This window comes from Pyrgilauda ruficollis, unplaced genomic scaffold, assembly GCF_017590135.1.
Source record: "Pyrgilauda ruficollis isolate IOZ18807 unplaced genomic scaffold, ASM1759013v1 scaffold5, whole genome shotgun sequence".
NCBI lineage: Eukaryota > Metazoa > Chordata > Aves > Passeriformes > Passeridae > Pyrgilauda > Pyrgilauda ruficollis.
In genome coordinates, this window is record NW_024526599.1 from 1,197,800 (window position 1) to 1,219,265 (window position 21,466).

A 21,466-nucleotide genomic window follows, 5' to 3' on the forward strand; every position below is an offset into this window, starting at 1 on the left:
TGATAATTTAAATTATGTGGTTGCATTTTAGGCCAGATTTATGGAATAACATGACTCACAATAAATAATGATTTCAGAATTGGTTTTTGCAGTTTTAAAAGTGGGAGATTTTAGCACCATTATCAAATCTGTAAAAGATACTAAGCAGAACTGAGTTGTCACAACAGAAAACATGATTAGACACATGATGGCACTTGGAATTGCAGTCTGCAGCCACCCATTTCTGCCCTCAATTGCTTTCTCCCCTGTGTTGGCCTATTATTGGCATTGCTGGGCAGTGAACTAGAATGGGAGATTTTCCCACCTGACAATGACTTTTTAAACTATGTTATTTTTTAGCCAGATCTATTCTCCAGAGGGTTTTTTTTGGCTGAACAGTTGTACTAGCACAGCGCAGTCTCAAAGGCAGAAATCTGTAGTATGTTGGCAATGAAAATAAATATATGCAAACTCATAAAGCTGCTGAGAATCAAACCAGCCTGGTCTTCACAGCATTCATAGTGACATAATTCATGATTCCTAAACTTCTATGTTGCTAGCATATTTTTTCACTCTCTTTTCTTCTGTATTCTTTCTGAACACCTGCATCCTTAATGCATGTGACCAGTAATGAGTAATCCAGTCCTTTTCTCTCATCTGTGCATGCTTGGAATTTTTGCATTGGCATGCACTTTCCAGGTAGATACCCTTTCTTTTTTCTTCTTATCCTTGTACATGATGTCTTTACACTCTCACACTGGGCACATCTACTTTTACTTTGGTTCTTGCTGTTACAGTGCAGCCCTTCTTGGCATCCTGACTTTTTTCCCTTTTACTTGAATGTTAATTATTTTAAGGTAGTTTTTTTTTTCTTTCTCTCTTCCACAATAATGCAGTTGTTCTGTTTTATTCCTCAGTAGTTCTCCCAGGCCTGAGAAAAGACATTTTCTGTTAGTCTGTTAGCTCTAGTCTGTTCTTGCACAAATGATTTTCTTGTATTCTCCTTCCCAAGTGCATCCAGTAAATTTATAAAAGATGGGACTAGAAATTTCTCAAATTACGCTTGTGTATGGAGTACACAGTATGGAAAACTGTGTTTCCAGTATGGAAAAACTGAAGCACGGAATCTACTCAGTGGCACTTGGGATTTTTCATTCATTGTTGTGATTATTTGAATTACAGAGGAATTTGATTGGAACTGTACAACAACTGTATTAATGCACTAGATAAAGGACTACGATGTCCATCTTTTCTTGTACCAGTCTCTCTATGAAAGTTCACCTTCTCAAGAATATTGGTGTATAGTTTTGCTTTGTTTTCTTTTTGCTTCCAGTATTTGAGTAGATACTCTTCACCTTGATCTCCTAGGGTTTTTAAAGTGAAATTAAAATGCTCCTCTTGGGTTTGGTGACCCTTTTGAAAGAGCCATGAAACTAACAGCATTTATAGACCATATTTTAAATAGAATAAAGGTTGATACAGTTGATTGAAGTAAGAGATGGGCATATCATTAACTACCATGATGGTTTCAAATTACACATAACACTTCTGTAATGCTTTATAGTATTAAAATAAAGAATGCTATTCATTGGTGCCACAGTACTTCTACAGAGGGATGGAAGCCCAAATTCCCAAATATTTGAAGAGTTTTGAATATTTATGATATTTTCTTACCATAGCAATCCATTAGATTGAGAGAAACAGGGATTACTTGCATTTATTTAGGATGTCACTGCCTGACTAAAAGCGTATTTAAAATCCTTGCTAACCCTGCCTTGTCACAAGAGAAATGTAAGATTTCTTGAACATACTGAAAATGCATCAATAACAAGTAATGTAGGAAATCAATTATAAGCCATTGCTGCATGCTTTACTCTGTTTTGAAATGGTATGTTTGTGTTGCTTTCATGTATTGCTCACATATGTTTAGAGTAGATATTGTAAAAGCAAACAAAAAAACCCCAAAAACCCTAATAGGTTGTGCTGTGGAGGTGACAGCAGTAACAGTTGCTGCACTGTCACCAGACACTATGCGTGGTGTAATCACGTGCTTGTGAGCCCGAATTTAGGCACTCATGTAAACATAAGACAACCCAAATGTTCAGGTTTACCTAGCTTTAATTTCCCTGTTCGTGTTGTGCTCTCTGTATGTGTGTTTGTACTCTTGCGTGTGGCAACAGCGGTATATTTCATTCATTTCTGACAGAATTCCAACATGAATTATTCTTGTCTTAAAAGGGACAGGTGTACCAAGCAGAAGTTAATTCTAAACGTTTTCATAACATAATTTGAATTTATGTGGAAATAACTCCTTTATTTCTGTGTATTAATTTATGAAAGTACTCTACTGGATAAACTGGTATTAAAAAGATAGGTAGGAAGTCTGTGCGTTTAATTTCCTGATACACATGCACATTCACATATATAAAATTATCTGCTAACTTCCATGTTCTACTAATATTTTACTGAACTAGTCCACTAAAAACTGCTTCTAGGGTTGTAGATTTAACTTGCTGCATGCTGGGATTTTCTCTGGAACAGCTGATTTCTCTCACTTTTAATGCAATGATTTGTGACTTCCGTTTCTCGTCTTTCCTGTCTGTCTGACTCTGATGTTTGTGCTTTCCAATTCACAGGCATGCAGTATGGTGGATATGTTAATAATCAAGCTAGCTCTGCACCAGCTCCCTTGTCATCAAGTTCAGATGATGAGGAAGAGGATGAGGAGGATGAGGAAGCAGGTTGGCTTTAGCTTTACACCAGTATCTTGTTCTCTTCCTACTCAAGGTTTTCCCCATATTTACATCCCCTGAACTTTTTCTTCCTTTAAGACAAAGCATCACCCTGACTCTTCAGCTTGAGAATTCCCAGCTGTTACTAGTATAGTAAACAAAAAGTAGTGACCAACAAATAGGTCCTGTTTTTGTCATGTTAATATCAGGTGTTTTATGAATCCAAAAAAATATTTACAACTTGCAAGACTCCCATATTTTTAGTATTTTGATTTGCAGTGAGTTTTAACTGAAGGTAACTAGCAGTAGAACTTGCACTGATAATTGGTCAGGTTAAGCTACCAGACGCCACTTGTATCACTACATTAAACAGTGTTTACCTTGTTTCTCATTTTATCCATAAGGAACTCATACAATTAAGGTAGTAAACATTGAGAGGTTGTGCTTTTTAGGACAGTAAATTAATCTGTGCTGATTTTTTTCTCCTTCTAAAGTGTATGTCTCAATGGTTAGGCTCATAGGTTCAGTTTTAATGTGCTTACTTTGTAGAAAACTTTAAAAGTTTGTTGATTTTTTTTTTTTTTAAGAAGCAATTTGTCCTGATTGGTTGAAGTGTTACATACCTGGTTGCATTTTGCCTGTTTTGTCAGTGACCCAGTTTTGTGAGTTTAATGTTTCTCACCAGTTTAGTCTCTTCAATTTTGGTAAACTTTTCTTTTGGAACTTGAAGAAGTCTTTATTGGCTGCATGAGTGGTAACAGTATAAAAAGCTTTTTTGAGATAAACATGAGACTACTGCCCTTGTTGATAGATGGAAGTATCAACACATACCTTGTACTGCTGGCTGTTAGTATTGATTGGAAATAGGAAACTATTGTTGCTTTTTCTTTCATTTTATGGTACATGTTGTCAGGAAAAAAAACCAGTGTTTTATTAAAATAATTAAATCATCACCTAGAATACTGTGAAAATAGTGTAGTGTACTCGTAATAATTCTGTGAAGAATGAAACAGACCAATGATGATATCCAAGTCATAATTAAGAACAGTGTGTTGGGTTTGCATGCCAAGGTTTCTGTCCAAATGATGTTGATTGGGTTTCTTATCAATTGTAACCTTATTGTCCTTACTTTGTTCCCTAAACAAATTTTCATACTCCCTATCATCATTCTCTCTCAAGTTCTGTACATCACTAAAATCTGTAGCCTTGGAGGGATCATTGCATTTAAATTCATTTTATGGAAAAGAGTGAAAGGGCACCCAGGTTCCATACGGTGGCTGTCTAATTAACAAGCAGCATCCTGTTTTACACCCTGTCAGTAGTAGCTAATGCAAATCCTAAACAGATTTTAGTAGAGAAATTTCTGGCTCAGACTGTCACAGTGGTTTTATGAAGAATAAGTACTGGAAATCTGGTTGCTTGTGTTTGTGTAACTTCTCAACTGTTTTGTTGACCTAACAAAAGTATATTTTGACTTTTCTGTAGTAAGACTTAGCAAAGCTTTAAAAGGCCTAATCCTGATCAGGGTAAAAAAAGTCATGAATCTTGATTCCTTCATCTTCTAGAACAGAAAAGAAAATCTTGCAATTATGTTATTTAGTAACCTCCAGGATTTAAAAAAAAAGAAAATTTACAGTGAAAATCTGAAAACTAAGATTGTGTGACTGTCACAGAATTAAATTTTTGTTTAAATAATACGTTATTGTTAGTCTTATGGATTTTTAAAATAGCTTTTCTATTTCTTAGTTGAATGCTTTAAAGGCAAAATGCTCAAGAATTATCTATACTGTCAGGATGGTGCCATGGTATTTCTGTGTCCCAAATGCCAGTGGTGTTATGTTTTCATATGCAAAGTGTTTTCACTTGGAAGTCTCAAATACTCCATCATTGAAGTTGTCCCTTGAAATACTTTCAGCTTTAAAATGGGATGTGTGGTCTTGGTTGATCCTTCTGAGTAGAACAGTATCAGTGAATCTTTTCAGTCTTTTCTGCCACAAAAATTATATATACAATTTTCTTTTTTTCCCCTCAATTCTTAAATAGACACTTTTTTTTTTCTATCTACACTTCATGGCTTGGTGTGTTTTAAAGAGAAGATACCTTTAATCTCCTTGGCCCTTTTTTCATTGGAAATAAATGTATGTGAAATCACATTGGAAGAGATGTTTTAAAATAATTGTTTGTTTGCCAGATGTTTTACAATAAGATATTCAAGATCTGTGCATAGGTTGAACTAAAAATTAAGCAGTCAAGTCTCTTCAGTCCTAACAGCTATGTATCTGCTCATTGTGATTTTTTATATCTGCCTAGTTAACTTTTGGTACTTAATTTTACGTAGTTACTTTTTACTTAGCTACTTTAGGCTGAGCCAAGAGTAATTGTTTATACCAACTGAAGTTCAGAATCTTGTCAATGATAATGAAAAATAGAATCTTTAGACTGAGGAGAGCTAGCTGTGAATTAGAATGGTACAGAAAGGAGGGAAGAATTAAATCCTTGTCAGTTTGGCTTGAAGGTGGATAATCACTCTGAAAATGATGGGAATCTTCTGTTGCTTGCAGTTGTGAAGAAGGCCGTTAATGGACTGTTTTTAAAATGTGCATGGCCTCAGTTGGTATAGTCTAGAAAGAACTCTTGGTTTAATATAAAATTATTTTTTATTTCAAGAAACAACTTTTTTCATTGTTTTTGTCTTTTTGCCATTGATCTCTCTTGCTGTTTGTTGGGCATGTGCTTGTTTGTTTCTAGTATCTTGCTGATTATATTTTCTCCCTCTCCTCTTTACAGTGGTAATAGTTTTCAAGTCTTAGGGCTGAAGTGGTGGGGTTTTTCCCAGGATCTTTCTTGACAGTTTCTTATCAAAGGTTTTAGAAAAAATATCTCAGTCTTTTATTTATCAAAAGTTTGCTATTTCTGATATCCCTAAAGTTAAACTATTTTCCTCCCCCAGCACTTGATAGTTCCTCTACTACAAGCAGTGCCTCTCCTGTTCTGAACAATTATGATGCTCTGGAAGAAGGTGGCTATCCAGGTAAGCAGTTTGTTTTGAATTATTTATTCAAGTATATAAATGTGTTTTTTTATTGTTTCTGGTGTTGTTTATTGTTAATTAACAAGTAGATTAAAGGCCATGCCTATGAAAGGAACAGGGGAAGTCATCAGAGGAAACATACTTGTCTTTTTAAATAATTTCTCACAGTTTTACCACTGAAGTTCATATAACCATTTAATAAAAGTTCCCTGAATCATAAGTCATACTTAGCATTGTAGTATTGAGGGTAGGGCTGAAAATATGCTAAGTGTGAAAGCAGCATCTTTTTTCTAGATTATGCTGTGTGCTTGATTGTGTTGTTGACATTAGGAGCTGATAATAGTTGCTGACACATCACAGAAGTTTTGGGAGACCAACAATATCAGCATGCAGAGATGCTTGGATCAGGTTATTGTCTTTTACTTTTCTTTATTTAAAGAAAATGGCTGCTATTTTGCTTACTCTTAGCTCTAAAAATATCAGGACTGTCAGGTTAGTTCTAAATGAACCTACTGGCTCACTACCTTGGTCTTGAAATCTGTAGAGCTGTCATATTGAGAGCAAGAGGAAAAGATGCTATTCAAAGTATTTAGCCACTATTTTAAATGAATAATTGGATTAACTTGGAGGGCCTACACCCTCCTGGCTCCTTTACTTTGTTCTGGCCCCTGGGAGTGTCACAGTAGTTTGCCGTCGTTTGATGGGTTCCTGATTAAAGTGAGATCTCAGTTAGAAAGCTGGTATTGTTATCCACATAGAGTCTATCAGGACTACAAATCCTGTACCCTCTGGCCTAATAACTAGCCATTTTAGTTCTGCTGAAAACATATTCTAAAAATAACTTGTTCCTTTTTTTTCTAACAGAGTCAACATTAGGTTTTTTTAATATGTTGCTTTTTTTATTTATTGTTTTATTGTGTTTTTATCCCTCATGGAGTGTTCATGACAAACATAGTTTCTTGGCAGTTGGTTTCTTGAGTGCTTTGTTCCTTTGCTTGCACTTTTCCCAGGTGACTTCACCAACCTTAAATTCTTTTGAAACTTAGCTCACATCTGTAGACATTTTGAAAGAATACTTTGATCTCTTTACAGCTGTTAAGTTCACTGTGGATTACTTTCAGTTTGACCTTGAAAAATAGCAGAACTAGGCTGTGCTGCAGGCATATACAAGAGAAACTTGCATCAGGTTAAAACTTCAAAAGAGACCATGCTTTATTTCTCCTCTGCCATTTATGAATACTATCCAAACATAAGGTTGAGCCAATGGAACTATTCTCTAACTCTAGGTATGGCTTTTCATGAAATAATCGTAGAATCAGAGTGATTCTAGTTTTCAGAAGTGGTGGGGAGACTAAACATGAATTGTCTCATTTGTCATTCATATCAAATGTATATATTGGAATAAAATGTGGTTCTGTTTTTTTTCAATTCAAATGACTTTTTTTTCCAAGTTGCCTCTTTTTGTAAAGTAACATTTTCTTTGTAGTGACACAAGTCCCTGGTCATCTTCCATACACACTGTCTTTGTCAAAATTCTTGAAGTAATCTTTCTTTTTAATTACTTTTTTCAGTGCAGAAAAATAACTTGATGGATAATGAAAAAATGGCAATGTTGTTTTGAAGCATTTAGGAGTTTACATTTAAATTAAGAAGGAAATAATAAGTATATTCAATACCTTTCTTTTGTCTTTCCAGAGACACATTCTGTGACTAGCAGCCCAGTTCCCTCTCCGTCAGTCCTCCAAACATCAAAAGCTTCTAAGCCCTTTGGTTATGGATATCCAGCACTGCAGCCAGGCTACCAAAATGCAGCACCACCTACTCCTGTGCAGCCCAGTAATCCAGGACACCATTCTGGTTTTCAGCACTATGCACAGGCTTGTATTTTTAATTTAAAAATTACCTCATGAAGTAAATTTCTGGGAAAACCCTCTTCTGTGTGATATATTTCCCCTTTATTATCATATGTCATATTTTTATAGTTTCTGAGACAATGAACATTAGGTATAATATTGATGTCATAGCTCTGGTTCTAAACTTACTAGAAGGCTTTTGGATTAAAGTTTTAAGTGTACCTCCAACTAGTCAGGCTTAACAAGTTTGCTTCACCAGTTATTAGCAAACTGTTGAGGTTTGATGTTTGAAAGAGCTGAACTTTATTGGTAGGAAGAAGCATAAGGAAGTACTTGATCAGCATATATCAGGGCATTGCTATAGGCTGTGATCTCAAGCATTAAATGACCTTATGAGCAAGGCATGGCATAGGGTCCAGATAAAAGAGCTCTGCAGAGCTTGTGCTGGCTGTGTGTTGTGGAGCAGGCTGCCTGCATCTGCTCTGTTTTCCTTATAAAGATAGCTTCAAATATCCAAGAAATTGTGTACAATCACCTGATTCCTGTTGTATGCGTGAATCCCCCAAGAACAGTGGCATCAAAAGAACCAAGTCCTGAGGCAAGACACAAATGCTGAAGAAGTGCAGGGGAATGTATGTGTGAAGGGGTCTAGAAAAAGAAATGTACTGACAAACAAGTCCTGGTCTCTGAAGTAAGGGCTAACTGGCAAAGACAATGAAACTGCTGTGGTAGGTGACCAAAATTCCTTTCTGGATATAATATCTAGTAAGGCTTTCACTGTCACAGGCATAACGATATCCAGTAAGGCTCTCACTGTCACAGGCATAACGTAAAATGTGACTTGGAAGAAATGTTTCATTTAATTAATTTTTTTTTAATTTAAAGGGTTGGCTTCATTTTTACTGTAATGTGAGATGAAATTAGGCTCTTTCAGGAGCACACAGTACAAGAACAGCAGTTGCTTCAAGTGAATTCAGGTTGGACATACGAGGAGAACTTATAAGGGAGTGGGGAAGCACTAGAACAGATTGTGCTGTGAAATTCTAAGTCCTTAGATATTTTGAAAACTTAGCTGGATGAATCTGTATGAGCAACCTAAAGTAACTTTTAATTTAGCCTTGCTTGAGCAAGGGGTTAGACTACCAGACCTCAAAGGTGCCTTCCAACCTAACCTTTTCTCCTCTTCTATGGTGTTTTAATTTAAAAATAAATATTTAAAGTCTGTGTCTGTATCTTGGAAAAGTTGATTGTAACAAAAGTTAAATTGCAGAGCAGAGTGGGAGAGAAATTGTGTCAGCCTTTTTAGTAACTTGTTTTCTTACTTCTGGAGAGATTGAAGGATTATGTGTAACTTCTGGTGTCAATTTGTGTAATGAATTTGAATTTTGTCCTATGATACACATTTGGAAGGTGTGTCACATTTGTTGTAGCATTTTTAAATTTCCGCAGTACAGCACTCCTTTTGTTTGTTTGGGTTTGTTACTAATTGTTGCTGTATCTTTTTTTTTTTTTTTTAATACATGTCTGGATGGGAGGGCACTACCAGAAGATTGAAGGTTGTTATTTAAACGTGTTTGTGTGTTTACCTGTTTGTTATGCTCTTAACTTTACAGCAATATCCAGGTGTGAACCAGCTGTCCTCTTCCTTAGGAGGATTAAGTCTACAGCATTCTCAGCAGCCAGAGAGCTTAAGACCAGTAAACCTTACACATGATAGAAATATTTTACCGGTGTCTTCAGTTCCAGCACCTGTGCCTAACTTGAATTCTGATCTTAGGAAATTAAACTGCAGTCCAGAGTAAGTTTACTGTGTCTAGGACAGTGTCTTATATTCTTTTAGTGGGCAATAATTATTTAAAATTTCAAAAAGTGTTTCAGCTGACTCCTGATTTGAATCTTAGGGATGAACTAATAAAATCCCTTTTAACTGAAAATAAGTTTATCCTCTGAATCATTGCACAAATATTGAACTGTCCTGCCATCAGAATATATTATATGCAGTGAGTGTAGCTAGTTTCTTAGTATTTTAATAATTTTTCCATATCTTCACCTTTTTATGCATTTAGAAAAAGGTATTTTAATAAACTCCTTAATGTTACACAATATGTTTCTTAGAACACTTTGTAGTATTGCATAGGATTTTTTTCACAAAAGTATTATGATTATGCCTGAATACACTTAATAATTTATGAGTATATTTTACTATGATAATTCTGCAATCAGGTATCCTTTTACCTCTAATTAACATTGAGTAGTATTATCAACTATCCCAAGTCAAGTGGAGTGGAAAGTGCTTTCCCCAAAGATTTTATTTGTAATTCCAAAATAAGTATTCTTCATTGCCTCAAAGTGACTCAGCATCCTTATTCCTGTAGTGACAGTGCATGGTCCCACCAGACAACAGAAATCAGAAAACTGAAGGCCTGGAAATCATTCTTACATGAGGAACACTTTTGACAGCACTATCTGTGCATTGGGCTTTTTTAGTGTCCCTTCATGTTACACAGAACTAAAGGTTTTGACTCTCTCAGTATCTGGGATTTTTTTCTACTGTTTTCTTATATAAATGCGACATTCTGAGTACTAGTTAAATACTCTCTTAGTTCACAGGGGTAATCTTTATAATGAACAGAAAAATACATGGTTTTCATTGAGTGTTGTATCTGAAAGAGTTCTTTCTCTTAATTGCAAGTTGGTTTTGGTATACTTGCATTGCTGAACTACTAAACTGGAGCGGGGGCGTATTTTTTTTGTTTGTTTCTTTACAAAGCCTTTTAACAAATATTTTTTCATGTTTTTAAATGAAATCATCTTTGTAAAACATAAGATTTCTTAAATTTCTAAGTTCTTTAAAATCAAGTGTTGACACAATATTTTCAACATCTTTCAAAATTTCATTTTTAACATGATGTTTCTATTTCCTTTCAGCTCATTTCGATGTACATTGACAAATATTCCACAGACACAGGCTTTGTTAAACAAAGCTAAACTTCCTTTGGGTTTGTTGCTGCATCCCTTCAGGGACCTGACGGTAAAGTACCTTACTTTTTTTGTGTGTGTTTTTTTTTTATATATGCATGTGTTCTATTTTCATTCAAACAATAAAATATAATTAACTCTAAGTTAAGTCCTAAGTTTAACAGAAGTACAAAAAAATTGTCTGTGACTTAGGGAGGAGGAGGAGAGCAAAAAAAGCCTTGAAATTGCTACTTCATTGGAATGCATAAGGGAGAAGCCCTTCAAGTTTATTTTTTTGTTGTTGGAAGTCTTTGCTTGCCTGTGGTTCTCCAGAGAATTGGCACTCTGGGTGTTGGGCTCACAACTGTCAGATACATCTTGAAAAGGTGTTTACAGAGCTCTCATGAAGAGAGGTGTTTGGTTTGAATGTGTGACTGGCCTGATACTTGCTATCAGTAGAACATAAACACAATATAAGACTGAAGCTATATTCATAAGCTTCATTCATTCATGTTAAGCAACTCCTCTCAATGTAATTTATTAGCTTTTATGTAAAAATGTGAATAACTGTCTGGTATAACTTCTTTTTATTAATTGTGTGTGCTTTGTGTAAGATTTGCTGTCCATCGTATTTCTTATAGAGTCACTCAAAAGTTGTCCTTTCATAATTCATTTTGCCATAGTAGCTGTAATTTAAAGTAGTTTAATTTAAGATCTTACTACATCTTTGATTTTGAGACCATTTTAAGACATTAATTAAGTGTTAATTTTTTTAGTTTTAGGGGGAGATTGTTTTTAATAGACATCATAATTACTCTGTGAAATTGAACTAAACAGCTAAAAGGAAAGATGATAGAAAGTGAAGTCTCACAAAGCTTTTATGAACTGTACTGCACAGAGATGATTTCCATAAAGTATATTGCATACCTTTGTGACAGATTTTCATTGTTCCTTTTTAGCAATTGCCGGTAATAACATCAAGCACAATAGTGAGATGCAGATCCTGCAGGACTTACATCAACCCTTTTGTTTCTTTCATCGATCAAAGACGGTGGAAATGCAACCTGTGCTATAGAGTTAATGATGGTAAGTGACTGTAGCAGGAGATGCTTGCATTTATAGACTCTCTTTCAAGTATTTACATAGTATCTGTCCATGGGATATTTTAGATTAAAAGGTAAACTACAGTGACAATGTCCTTATGATCCAGAGATTTTGAAAAACATCTTAAGGCAGATGTGTTGTGCTTCTTCTTGAAGCAAAAGATTGTTTTGCAATCTTTGTGGACATGAAGAAAATGTGTTTATAATATGCTGATTCTTTGTCTAATGAAATCAGCTAATCCCACTGACTGCTGTTGCAATATGCAGATGGAAGCATGATGACAGCTACAATCCAGGCCAGAGGTTATGAGAAACAGTACAGATTGCTGCTTTGTTGTGAAATACTCTACTTGCATTGCTGTTTTGTAGTTGGGGATCTGTTGTTGTTTAAAATGTATAAATTTTCTTTCCAGTTACTGAACTTTGGTGTTAAAGATGTGCTTGAGTTATTTGAAATGTCCCTTTTTTATGTATCCTTAATGTAAATTCTTTGTTATTGCAATAATTGAAGTGTGCCCACATTACTTTGCATTTAGCTGCAATGGTTTTTATTTTCTGACAAAAATATAATTGTATTTGGGGGCGATTTTTTTTTTAATAGTTCCTGAAGAATTTATGTATAATCCTCTGACACGGTCTTATGGCGAGCCTCACAAACGGCCAGAGGTGCAAAATTCTACAGTGGAATTCATTGCTTCTTCAGACTATATGGTAAGAAAAAGTTTTCATAGTAACTTTAACAGCAATTGCATAATGTAATAGTGCTTGAAAGTAATGTTTCATATTGATCCAGTGGTGTGTAATAATTCTTCTGTGAAACTCATCTTAACACCAAGGAATAGTTAAATTCATATTTTTAGTTTTGGCTGATGTAAACAGTCAGGAGCTTTTGAGTTGAAAGTAATTCAATGGGTGTTGTCATGCAGTGTAGTTTAATGTGGCAGTCAGATTTTAATCTGATGCAGTGTGATTTCTGCCTTTCTCCCTCATTTTGAGGACGTTTTGAAAGACCAGTAATAGAATAATGAGAAAATTAATTCAGCCTCAAATTTCTAGTTAGTAATTGTGAGGAAATAGTTGTTATTAGGAGTCAGCTTACAATTGCTGGGATGATGGTCTTGTCTGCCTGGGAAAAAGCCTACTTCATAATGACATTATTAGCAGCAGCAAAAATAAATTGTTCTCTTGTCTTTGAATTGAAACATTGTGGCAGACATTTTTGATACATAACTGGGGGAGGGGTGTAGGTAGAATGCTGTAACCCTGTTTCATGGATCACATTGTCCATGTACTGAAAGAACAATGGAATTTAAAAGATGGAAGTTGGTATCTTTTGTCATGTTTGAATTGATTGTTGGGAGGAGGGACTAAAATGTCCTTTTTTTTCCCCTGAAGTATAACATTTTGTGTTTATTACAAATGACAGTTATTAACCACTGGGGGTTTTGGTTAAATCTGTCTGCATATTGCTTAGTAAATTACCTTTATTGCATAATGTGTACCTTTCATTTTTCTAAGTATTCCCTTTTCCTACTTCCCTTTCTAGTGACTAATCACTTTTAACATTTCTTTGAATATGATTTTTGAGTGTTTTTATTTTTTTTTACTTTGTAGCTTCGTCCTCCTCAGCCTGCGGTATATTTATTTGTTTTAGATGTGTCTCATAATGCAGTGGAGGCTGGATATTTGACAATACTCTGCCAGTCATTGCTGGAAAACCTAGACAAGTAAGAGTATAAATAACCTTTTCAAATCAGCTAACATGTTGTTATGAAAAATTATAACTGAAAATTTTGAAGGAAATTTCAAAGTGCCTAAACATTCTGTCCGTAAAGGGCAGAAATTCCATTGCCTGGAATTCTTTCCGTGCATATAATATGTCTGCATATATCTGCATATAATTTAATTGCTTATCTGCAAGGAATATTTAGGTGTAATTTCTAACAACATATTGATTGTACAAAGATTTTTAAATTTCATTTAAAAATGAAATTTCATTTTGGTCTTGGTAAGGTTCTTCCCCCTTGCCAAGACCAGCAAAACTAATAAATTACAGCAGTAAATTATCTGGTTCTTGTGCTGAATGTTCTGAGGTGCTGCAAACTGGAACATTGTAACCACAAGAGTAAAACTGCCTGGGTGAATTGTGTTCTCAGTTTGGTTTTTTTTGAGTCACAGTTACCCTCTGCCAATTTCTGTGTTTTTATTTTTGCACTGGGACAGCATATATGGAATTGTTCCTGGTGCATTTTGAGTGAGAGTTAATGAGCTTGACTGTGTTCATGCCTTTGACAACTAATCCTCTGGAGGTATTGCCTTGAAAATTCCTTTCTACAAGTTTTTCTTGGTGAACTTGGTTTTCTCATGAAGAAGCCAACATATACATTAAAAATCTTGGCTTCCATTTTTTTTCTTTCTTTGTTCAGTTTTTTATGGCTATTTTGTCAACAGAATCTCAGAAACATACTTCATTATTTTAGGAAAATTCATAAATTCCCATGCTAAGTCCACAGGAAAACCAGTGCATCCAGCTCATTTATATACCCAGATGGTAACAACAATATTTGCCTCTATTGTTCTTGGTCACTGTCATAGTTTTCAGCACTTCATGATGTTTTTTATATTTTGCTTGAGAAATCTCCTGTAGTCTTTAGTTTTGTATTATGCCATACACTGAAATATGGTCCACATAAGAAATAAAAATGTGGCATTGTAGACATTGGATTTTGGTTTAGAGCTGTGAGTACTCTGTAACTACATTAGTAAATGGGGATTCTGAATTAGGAAAGGGCAGAATATACTGTTTTCTGTTAAAGAACTGAGAAGGCTGCCTTCTTTCATGTGTCAGTCTGGTGTTTAAATGAACTTATTAAGCACTCTTGTGGAACAAAGCATCGATATGTTAGTGAGTGCTTATCTGTAACACTTGGTCTTATAAACTGTATCATTACTCCAGCTTTTCAGAAAATGTTGAGGAAGTAGTGATTGTATTCGTGTTTCAGATCTCCCTTCATATGTTCTCCCTTCACTTCTTTGTACATGAACTGAGTTTCTTCTAACATCAGCAGGAGCCCTGAGTATCTATGTGTCTTGAGAGAGAGATTTAGGGCTTAATAGTTTATTTTTTAATGCTTCAGGCTGCCTGGAGATTCAAGAACAAGAATAGGGTTCATAACGTTTGACAGCACTGTTCAGTTTTACAACTTGCAAGAAGGTTTATCACAGCCTCAGATGCTGATTGTCTCAGATATTGATGGTAAGTAAAAAGAAAATGGAAGCTGCATTTTTGAGAACCTATTATTTATTTTTTTTCCCAGAACAAAGGTTAGAATCTCTCATCTATTTGGTATTAGGTCAATGTTACTGAATATTTTTTTGAAAAATAGTCTTGCACTAACTACAGAGTAGGTGATGTTTAAAATGTGAATTTCAGTAGTTAATTTTGCTTTGAATCAGACAAGCTTTGTATGGACTGTATTACTCTAACACACATTTATCTATATATAATTTACTTATCTGCAAGACATATTTAGTTGTAGCACACACATTAGAAAAATAGACTGTTTCGTGGTGTTTATAGCAGTGGGCAATGAAATGTTTTGTTCTATTTTAGTGTTATTTTTTCTTTAATAAAGCTTTTTTTTTCCTATTCTCTCCACAGATATTTTCTTACCTACACCAGATAGTTTACTTGTAAATCTCCATGAAAGCAAAGAGGTATGATGGCTCAAAATACATCATTAAATTTAAGGTGTTAAATATTCAAAACAGATGTTCCTGTTAAACTTTGAATTCAAACTTAATCTTCATAATATGTAGTTCCAATGCTCATTTTTCATTATGGAAGTATTACGTGTTGTTTCATTGGTACATCATAGCTTTTAAAATTGCAGCTTTGTTTTGCTTAGTGTGTTAAAACAGAACCGAAATATTTGGTACTGATTCTGCCACTTCAGTTGTGGCAGTACAGCTTTTTGGAAACAACAGAAAATCTCAAGCTTGCAGAATCTCATAAAACATCTTTCAATCTGTTCTGCAGCTGATAAAAGATCTATTGAATGCATTACCAAATATGTTCACCAATACAAGAGAGACACACAGTGCATTGGGCCCTGCTCTTCAGGCTGCATTTAAACTGATGTCTCCAACGGGTGGTCGGATCTCTGTGTTTCAAACTCAGTTACCGTCTTTGGGAGCGGGGCTTTTGCATTCCAGAGAGGATCCCAATCAAAGGTCAAGCACAAAGGTAAAAAACTTCCCTTACTATTAATTTCAAAAGACTAAGGACTGGCCATGTCTTTCTGACTTGCATAGTTCTGCAGATCAGTTGCTTTGTCTTCGTTTATAGCAATTAACTAAATTTTAATTATGTCTATGTTTCTGCATTTAAGATCACTACTTTATACATGTACGTGTGGTGTTACTTGTTTTGAAGTGCATGAGCTGTCTTTGGCCTTTGGTCCATAATTTTCCTTGGCAAGCAAAAGAAACTGCGAATATTTGTGACTCAGTTATTCAGATGCTGCTGAATAGTATGTATTTTGGTCCATAAAGTCTAAAAAGCATGATTGTTTTCATAACTCCTCCCTGTGTGGTTTATTTACTAAAGGTGGTCCAGCATCTTGGTCCAGCAACAGACTTTTATAAGAAGTTGGCACTGGACTGCTCCGGCCAGCAGACTGCTGTGGATTTATTTCTCTTAAGTTCACAATATTCTGATCTAGCTTCTCTTGGTAAGGAGTACTGATTCCCTCTTTCTACACTGTTGTCTCTCTTCAGAAGCACAGGCTACCTCAGGAATTCTTAAGCCATGTAAATATTTTAGCACTTCTGTTATTGCACCTCATGTTGCAAAGGAATTGTCCTTAAGGTTGATGGAAGTAAAGAATAGGAGTATTATATTGGTGATATCAGACAATTTATTCTAAGATTTCAAAGTTTTAAATGAGAAGTGTTCTCCTGTTCAAGAAAAGGAAACAAAAACTTGGCAAGGAATAAATGAAGTTTGATTATAGGGGTAGAACAGAGTTTTCATCTTTTGATAATTATCCAAGATTTGTCTCTGTACATACATTTAATTTTACCTCTATACCACTAGATATTTCTGCAAGCACTTCAATCTTAACTGCCAAATGTAGGCTGTTTATTGAGCTTGGTGTATAATTAGGTCCTTATATGTTGGGGTGATTAATTTCTATCTTCACTCATCTGGGAGGGACAGTTCTCATTTTCTTAGTGATGTGGGTGATATTGAGAAGATGAACATAGATGTGACTTGTGGAAGTCTGGACACAATTTTTATTCCTGATTTCACGTTACTGTTTTACTTCTTAACTGTATCTTTCCTTCTTTCACAGCTTGCATGTCCAAGTATTCTGCTGGATGCATCTATTACTATCCATCTTTCCATCGTAGCCATAATCCTGCTCAGGCTGAAAAGTTGCAAAAAGACCTGAAAAGATACCTTACAAGAAAGATTGGATTTGAAGCAGTTATGCGCATAAGATGTACAAAAGGTGTGTCTTAAATACTGATTCCTATGGAATCATTGGTGTAAATGTGTTAGCAATCATTTTGGATGTGCTTAGTCTTTAGCAACATTAAATTGAATGTTATTTTTCTTGCTTTGAAGAGTAAAAGAGTTACCTTCTTTATGTTAAGTTAGCTTTTGGTGTTTGATTTTTTGATTTGTTTTTAGTTGATAGTACCATCTCTCTGTAAGTTGGTATGTGTAGTGTAGGACATCATTCACTTTGGAGTGTCCGGAATTGAACATGAACTCTACAGGATCATGCTGAAATATCTAATGATTTGTGTAATTGGTTTACATGATAGAATTTTTACTGTTTTCTTCAACTGTAGCTTGAGGGCTGGGGTTTTAGTTATTGTTGAGAGTTTTCCATGCTGTTTTAACCTCACTCTGAGTTATTTAATCTGATTCTAGGTCTTTCAATACACACTTTCCATGGGAATTTTTTTGTACGATCTACTGATTTACTGTCCCTTGCCAATGTCAATCCTGATGCTGGATATGCAGTACAAATGTCCATAGAGGAAAGTCTGACTGACACATCTTTGGTTTGTTTTCAAACAGCTCTTTTGTATACTTCCAGTAAAGGTAAATAAATTCAAATTAATTGGTCACTGGGCTTTTTGTTTCTTTTCATGGTGTAATGTTTGTAAAGTTAGTTCCACAGCCCTTTTTTGTGCTCTATACCCTAAAAGAATGTTGTTAGAGCTAGTAAAGTCTACTTGGCAGCTAATCACATAATGGAAATCCTTAAAAACACTGTTTTAATGTGAAAATTTCATCTGTATTTGACATAGTGCTGATCCAGCAAGACTTTTTTACTTAAAAGTCTGGCCATTGTTACAAGCAGTAACATGTTTGGCAGGCACTTTGTCCAAACACACAGGCCTCTGATGGATTGGATCAAGTTGTAATTACTACACTGGGTGAGCATAAGAATAGCAGCTAATTTCTATGGTAGAAGATGCCACAAAATTTTGGGATGGATGTCAGTGTACTTCATTTGTAGGATCAAAGACATTTACTGTTGCTAGTTTGTGTTATCAATTTGTGCTGCTCTGGAGTAGAATTTTAACAGGTTGAGACAGGGAGACAGTGTTGCAGCAGTTTCTTAACTGGTATGTTTTCTAGCATGGGGGCATCTTAGATGGGAGGAGATGCTGTACTGACTCAATTTGTTAATTCTACCAGGAGATAACGCATAATGGCTGGTTTCCTCTCATTTCTCTTAGGTGAGCGTCGAATTCGAGTGCACACGCTTTGCTTGCCTGTAGTGAGTTCCCTGTCTGATGTGTATGCAGGAGCAGATGTACAAGCAGTTGTGTGCCTCTTAGCAAACATGGGTGAGTACAGGCCAGGAAGATTCACACGTTTTTTGGCATGTTCTTAATTTTGCCAGCCATTTAAATTAAGTAGTGAACAGAGCCTGGGTACTATTAAAAAAGGTTGGAATGCAACACACTGGAGCCTGTGTGTACAGAAGATGACAAAGCCAAATTCATACTGAAACTGTGAACTGAAATACTCCTTGTTCTGAATACTTAGTTGACTTTAGTCTTTTAAAAGGAGCCATTTGACTTTGTTTTCTGATGGTTAGTAAAGGACAAAGAATCATAACACACTTGGATCAAAACTCTCATTTCTGTATCATCATTATTGTTGTTCACTCAAACTTTAGCATTCTAGGATTGCCTAAGAAGCAGTGATTCAGTTCAGTGAGTTGCTGGAGACTAAAAGGGAATTTCTGACAGCAGTGTATCTGAAGTATTGGTTTTCCATCCTTCTGTTGTTGCAGGGTTGAGGATTCTTACTTATCCCTTAATTGTGGATCATAAGTAGCTGTTTCATAGACTGATCTCTCCTGTTAAATGTGTATGACTCTGTGCAGCATTTTAGCACATGCTATATTATATATTAATATTGAAATCACTTAAAAGAAGTAAACTGTAATTCTGTGTCTTTTGGGATTGGAACTAGATGATCTTTAAGGTCCCTTCCAACCCAAACCATTCTGTGATCTCCTCTTAAATGCACATTCAGTCCAGCAGGTGGCTTCCTCCAACCAAAGGATTTGCAGCCCTTGCTCAGCAGAGAAAGGTGAAGCTGCATTTACAGTAATCAGTATTATGCCACTGAAGTAATAGAAGAAATTTCTTATGTGAGGGGGGGAAAAAAGTCAAAATTAATTGCTGTAGATCTTTAGATCTTCTCTTGGAGGTTGGGCAACAGCATTTCAACAATAGCTAAGTTGTTTGTATAAGGTTTAAATGAATATTTAGACTTAACTATGTATGATTGCTTTAAAATTTTCTTTTCATTCTCCAAGAGTACAAACCAGGAAGCCAAAATTTGCTGCACTATATCTTTGAGCATTATGAAAGTGAGTTTCTGTAAGGACAGTCATCTAATTTACTCCTCAAAACAATTACGACTGCAGATGTGGTTTGCGAAATTTTTTACTCTTAAAACATAACCTGGAAGCACAACTCAAATTTTCAAATTTCAAGGGAAGGAGTGAGGCCCTGTCTGGTAACTTCTTCCCTCCTTCTAATCCCCCAGCTGTGGATCGCTCAGTTTCATCCAGCCTTGCAGATGCAAGAGATGCCTTAGTCAATGCCGTGGTGGACTCCTTGGCAGCATACATGTCAACTGCCTCAAATCTGCAGCAGTCCATGCTGATAGCACCAAATTCCCTCAAGCTTTTCCCACTCTATATTTTGGCTCTTCTCAAACAGGTATGTATGACCTAGTCGATTCGTGTTTGTTCCGTTTGAGGAATTTTTCAGTTCTCGGTCAAGCAATGTCTGCACTTCTCTAAAATCATGGAAATTGGATTACCATCTTTATGCTGACTGGACTTTATTGTAGAAGATTACTATAGTAGTTTATTTTAAATTGTTAATGTCTGAACCTTTTATTAGTTTATTTGATTTTTAATTTCTTATGTTCTGTCTTATATTACTTTACAATTAAAATAAATATATAGTTTACAATCAGCATTTCTTATACTTTGGCAGCTCATCAGTGTAGTGTAAAGGTTGTTGGAAACTGCTTATTAGTACTTCTTCATTTTTATTTTACAAAGGAAGAAACAAGTATTTTCCAATACATATTTTTTGTTCTTTACATTTCCAAGAAGAAAAATGAGTTTCCATGGAAATACTATAAAACTTATTAAACTTATTTTTATTTTACGAAGGAAGAAACAAGTATTTTCCAATACATATTTTTTGTTCTTTACATTTCCAAAAAGAAAAATGCGTTTCTATGGAAATACTGTAAAACTTATTATAGAAGTGATATAGTTGAAAGTTCACATAAAAGTAGTTATTACTTTTTTATTATTATTTTTGAATGATATCTTTGTTTCGATTACTGAACATCATACTTAAAAGGAGAGAGCTTCCTGCAGGGTTTTGTTATGAATAAATCTCACTGCTTAAAGTTTTTCATGTCTGACAGTTCTTGGTTCTGTTATGATGAATAAACCTTTATGTAAGTCTTGTAAGAGAGCTAAGTATAATAATATATTTTCTTTGGCTTAGTGTTTACTTCAGTCTCTAATATACTGATTGTGACTTTTTTGATACTTGCATGACAAATGCAGTTAATGGCGAGGAAAAGGCAGACCATTTATTATCAAGAGCTGTGTAAAAGACATAAATAAGAGTGGCTGGGAAAGGTTGTTTAGGTTTGGATTTTTTATTGTCTTTATTAGCAATAATAAAATATGGGATATAGAGAAACCAAAATCAAAATGCTTGTTGCAGCCAAGAAGGAATGATGTCCTTAGCTTTGTGTAAAAGAGAATATGAACTTTGATTATAGGAATGTTCTCCATTGAGTTAGAATATGATGTTTACTTCATTGTGTGGCTTTGCACAGCAATTGTATACCAGTTGCTCCTAAAGGAGATCTGAAAAATTCAGTAGGAGAGTTAAAAAAAAAATTTTCTCCTGTGAGAGTCTAGTTTCTCCTATACAACGTGAAAGTATGTTTCCTTTCCAAAACTTTTCCTTAACATTGAATTCTTACTACTATAAATTCAGAGTTAATCTTGTGCATGTATGTCCCTTGCCTGAACTCTGCTTTGTGTCATATCTTTCCTGTGCCAACTTGCACTGGTGAGTTTCACAGGCCAGTGTCACTTGCCAAGAATAAAAATGAGAAATGCTGGTCAGTTGCATGCAAATTTTAGACAAACCGAGGGGGAAATTTATTCTCCTTCATCAATAAGGAGGGGCTGGATTATGTTTTAAACATCATGCTCAAAGTCTATG

General features: G+C 35.1%; 1 protein-coding gene across 5 annotated transcripts in view; it reads left to right on the forward strand.

Annotated features, from left to right (window-relative positions):
- The window catches only part of SEC24B (SEC24 homolog B, COPII coat complex component), a 45,658-nt gene that overhangs the window by 16,239 nt on the left and 7,953 nt on the right, over window positions 1-21,466 (forward strand). For 3 of the 5 annotated variants that reach the window (XM_041479880.1, XM_041479882.1, XM_041479883.1), the window contains 16 exons: window positions 2,616-2,720; window positions 5,662-5,742; window positions 7,438-7,619; window positions 9,209-9,393; window positions 10,524-10,626; window positions 11,513-11,639; window positions 12,258-12,367; window positions 13,271-13,383; window positions 14,794-14,912; window positions 15,318-15,373; window positions 15,696-15,902; window positions 16,266-16,389; window positions 17,014-17,172; window positions 17,601-17,774; window positions 18,419-18,529; window positions 19,746-19,921. In XM_041479880.1, coding sequence (XP_041335814.1) covers window positions 2,616-2,720; window positions 5,662-5,742; window positions 7,438-7,619; window positions 9,209-9,393; window positions 10,524-10,626; window positions 11,513-11,639; window positions 12,258-12,367; window positions 13,271-13,383; window positions 14,794-14,912; window positions 15,318-15,373; window positions 15,696-15,902; window positions 16,266-16,389; window positions 17,014-17,172; window positions 17,601-17,774; window positions 18,419-18,529; window positions 19,746-19,921 — 2,132 coding nt within the window. The remainder of the gene's footprint in view (window positions 1-2,615; window positions 2,721-5,661; window positions 5,743-7,437; window positions 7,620-9,208; window positions 9,394-10,523; window positions 10,627-11,512; window positions 11,640-12,257; window positions 12,368-13,270; window positions 13,384-14,793; window positions 14,913-15,317; window positions 15,374-15,695; window positions 15,903-16,265; window positions 16,390-17,013; window positions 17,173-17,600; window positions 17,775-18,418; window positions 18,530-19,745; window positions 19,922-21,466) is intronic. The other 2 variants (XM_041479881.1, XM_041479884.1) reach the window with 1 other exon arrangement.